This window comes from Alosa pseudoharengus, unplaced genomic scaffold (assembly GCF_046254945.1).
Source record: "Alosa pseudoharengus isolate Yale_2024_CS ecotype anadromous, Long Island Sound unplaced genomic scaffold, YU_APseudo_1.1 YU_APseudo_1.1_scf_15, whole genome shotgun sequence".
In the NCBI taxonomy this organism is placed as follows: Eukaryota; Metazoa; Chordata; class Actinopteri; order Clupeiformes; family Clupeidae; genus Alosa; species Alosa pseudoharengus.
The window spans coordinates 35,975,893-35,978,392 of NW_027468620.1; the positions used below are offsets into that span (position 1 = coordinate 35,975,893).

At 45.7% G+C, this 2,500-nt stretch overlaps 1 protein-coding gene across 1 annotated transcript in view; it reads right to left on the minus strand.

Moving 5' to 3' along the window:
• Positions 1–2,107: 2,107 nt before the first annotated feature.
• Positions 2,108–2,500, minus strand: part of LOC143123991 (inactive pancreatic lipase-related protein 1-like) — a 28,052-nt gene continuing 27,659 nt past the window's right edge. The window contains exon 6 of the mRNA XM_076285247.1: positions 2,108–2,116. Coding sequence (XP_076141362.1) covers positions 2,108–2,116 — 9 coding nt within the window. The remainder of the gene's footprint in view (positions 2,117–2,500) is intronic.

Here is a 2,500-nt window from a genome sequence, read left to right on the forward strand (position 1 = left end):
CTTTAATGTATTTGAAATCTGCAATCCCAAAAAGGATCTGGAGGACTAAAAATATGATACACAAACCCACACACATTATCACTCACTCCCTCAGTCAACTACGGCAGTGTTTCCCATACATTGACTAATCTGTGGCGGGGCGACACAAAATAAAAATCGGCCGCCACAGATTAATATTCTATGTTTAATTGAATTGAATTGAATTGAATTTAAATATAAGGTCAAATCCTTGCATTGCCATTGAGCTGCGCTTTTTACACACGCAGCCTTTCCTTGCCCCGCCCCACTCTCTCTCGTAGCCCGCTGCTCCTCCTCTGCATGTGCATTTAACAAAGTATTCACGATTGTTAAAGGATTGTTGTTGCCACATAGAAGCATTGCATAGAAGACGTCTGGCTAAATTGCTATTAAATCCGCTTAGCATCGTGCTGCGCAAATTTATTCAAAACTGCTGCATTGAAGTGAACTCTGCTAAGGTCTTATCACAACATAGTAGGCTACCGGTACATTGAAGAGACTAAACTAAGTTAAGTTATGAAATCAAGCAGTATCTCAAAGCTAACGTTCAAATACTGTTTGGATGTCGAATTCAGCATGCTTAGCCTACTTACAGCTGCTTGTCAATTTCGTTGAAGGGCTCATTTTATTGACTCTGACACTGAATGTTTGCAAAATCCCAATGTAAATGGAAAAGTGTTTTCCAAAATTCAAAAGTGCTTGTCCCAAGGAGAAGTATGTGAACCTTTAACTAGAAAACGTTTTGCATCCACACATCAGCAGCCTTTCAACTGTGTTACAATGGCAAGGGTTCCCTCAAATGTCTTAAAGTGACAGGCACTCAATTAGACCTATACACTACCAAGACGATCTTAATACCCCCCCCCCCCCCCCAACCCCTGTTGTCCAAGTCAGCTACCACCACAAATTGAATCCAATTCTGTGGGAAACACTGAACGGAGAAAAACTCTCTCTCTCACACACATACACACTCACACTCACACAAATACACTTTATCATAATCAATCAAACATTAGGACCAGATAAATCATGCATATTAATCACACACACACACACACGCACACACACACACACGCACACACACACACAGAGTGGCTAGCGGATGTGAGTGTGTGTATTTAGTGAGTGTTTGACCAGTTGGTTAGGGACGGCAAGCCTAATGCAGCTGCCTGCTCACCCTGACATTTGGATGGAGTGAGAGATTGTGTTTGCTGGTTGCCGTGGCGCTCATGAGGGCCTTAATAACCCTGCCGAAAGGCTCTTAGCGCGGCGTAATCGTGCTCCCATACGTTTTAAAAGTGTCAGAGGACCGGCTCGCCGCGGGGCGCCACGCTAGCTGTCCTTTCTCCCGCTCCACAGAGCGTCCCTCTTTTCCTGTCCCCCCCGCAGAGCAGACGAGCGGCCAGAACAAACACGCCGCACTTTACCGGCCAATTACGCCACTAAATTACCGACCACCTGTGGCTGGCCCGCATCTAACAGATGCCCCACGCCCCACCCCCGCCCGACCGCCCTCTCTCAACACCCCCCCCCCCTCCCCTCCAGCGCTCTCCAAAACGCTATAACCTTGGGATTGATTTGTCGCTCTAAGGAGGGGACAATTGAATAGCATCAAATCAATACTCGTGGAGTAAAATGATTTTCTGTAATGATAAACGCTGTAATGGTAAACGCTTTCAAGTGAAGTGTCATTGAAGAGAGCGAGGTGCAAAATTGTCTTTTTTTATTCCCCGTTCAGCCTAAGGCCCATTTAATGGTGTCAAAGCAAAGCACTGGGCAACATCCGATGCAGTCTGGGACGTTTCACAAGAGCCTGTTACGGCTGTGTGTGTGTGTGTGTGTGTGTGTGTGTGTGTGTGTGGTGATTACTGCCTCATAACAAAAGCCTCCCGTAGACGCTGATGAGTGGAAAGCGTCATTGTGATTACGCAATGTTTGCCAACAAAGAAAAACAACGAGAAACAACAACAAAATGTCTGACATTAAGAGTGAAAACAGCGCAGCGACTACGGCGACTACACCAATCTATCATCTGGGTCCATGCAGGGCGTGGGGGGGGGGGCATGGGGGGGGTTACTAGTGGGCCCCACTACTGAGACTGTGTAGCCCAACACAACCAACACAAAACAACACAACACAACACAACCAACACAACACAACACAACACAACACAACCAACACAACACAACACAACCAACACAACACAACACAACACAAGACAACACAACACAACACAACACAACACAACACAACACAACACAAGACAACACAACACAACACAACACAACACAACACAACACAAAACAAGACAACACAACACAACACAACACAACACAACACAACACAACACAACCAACACAAAACAACACAACACAACACAACCAACACAACACAACCAACACAACACAACCAACACAACCAACACAACACAACACAACACAACCAACACAACACAACACAACCAACACAACACAACCAACAC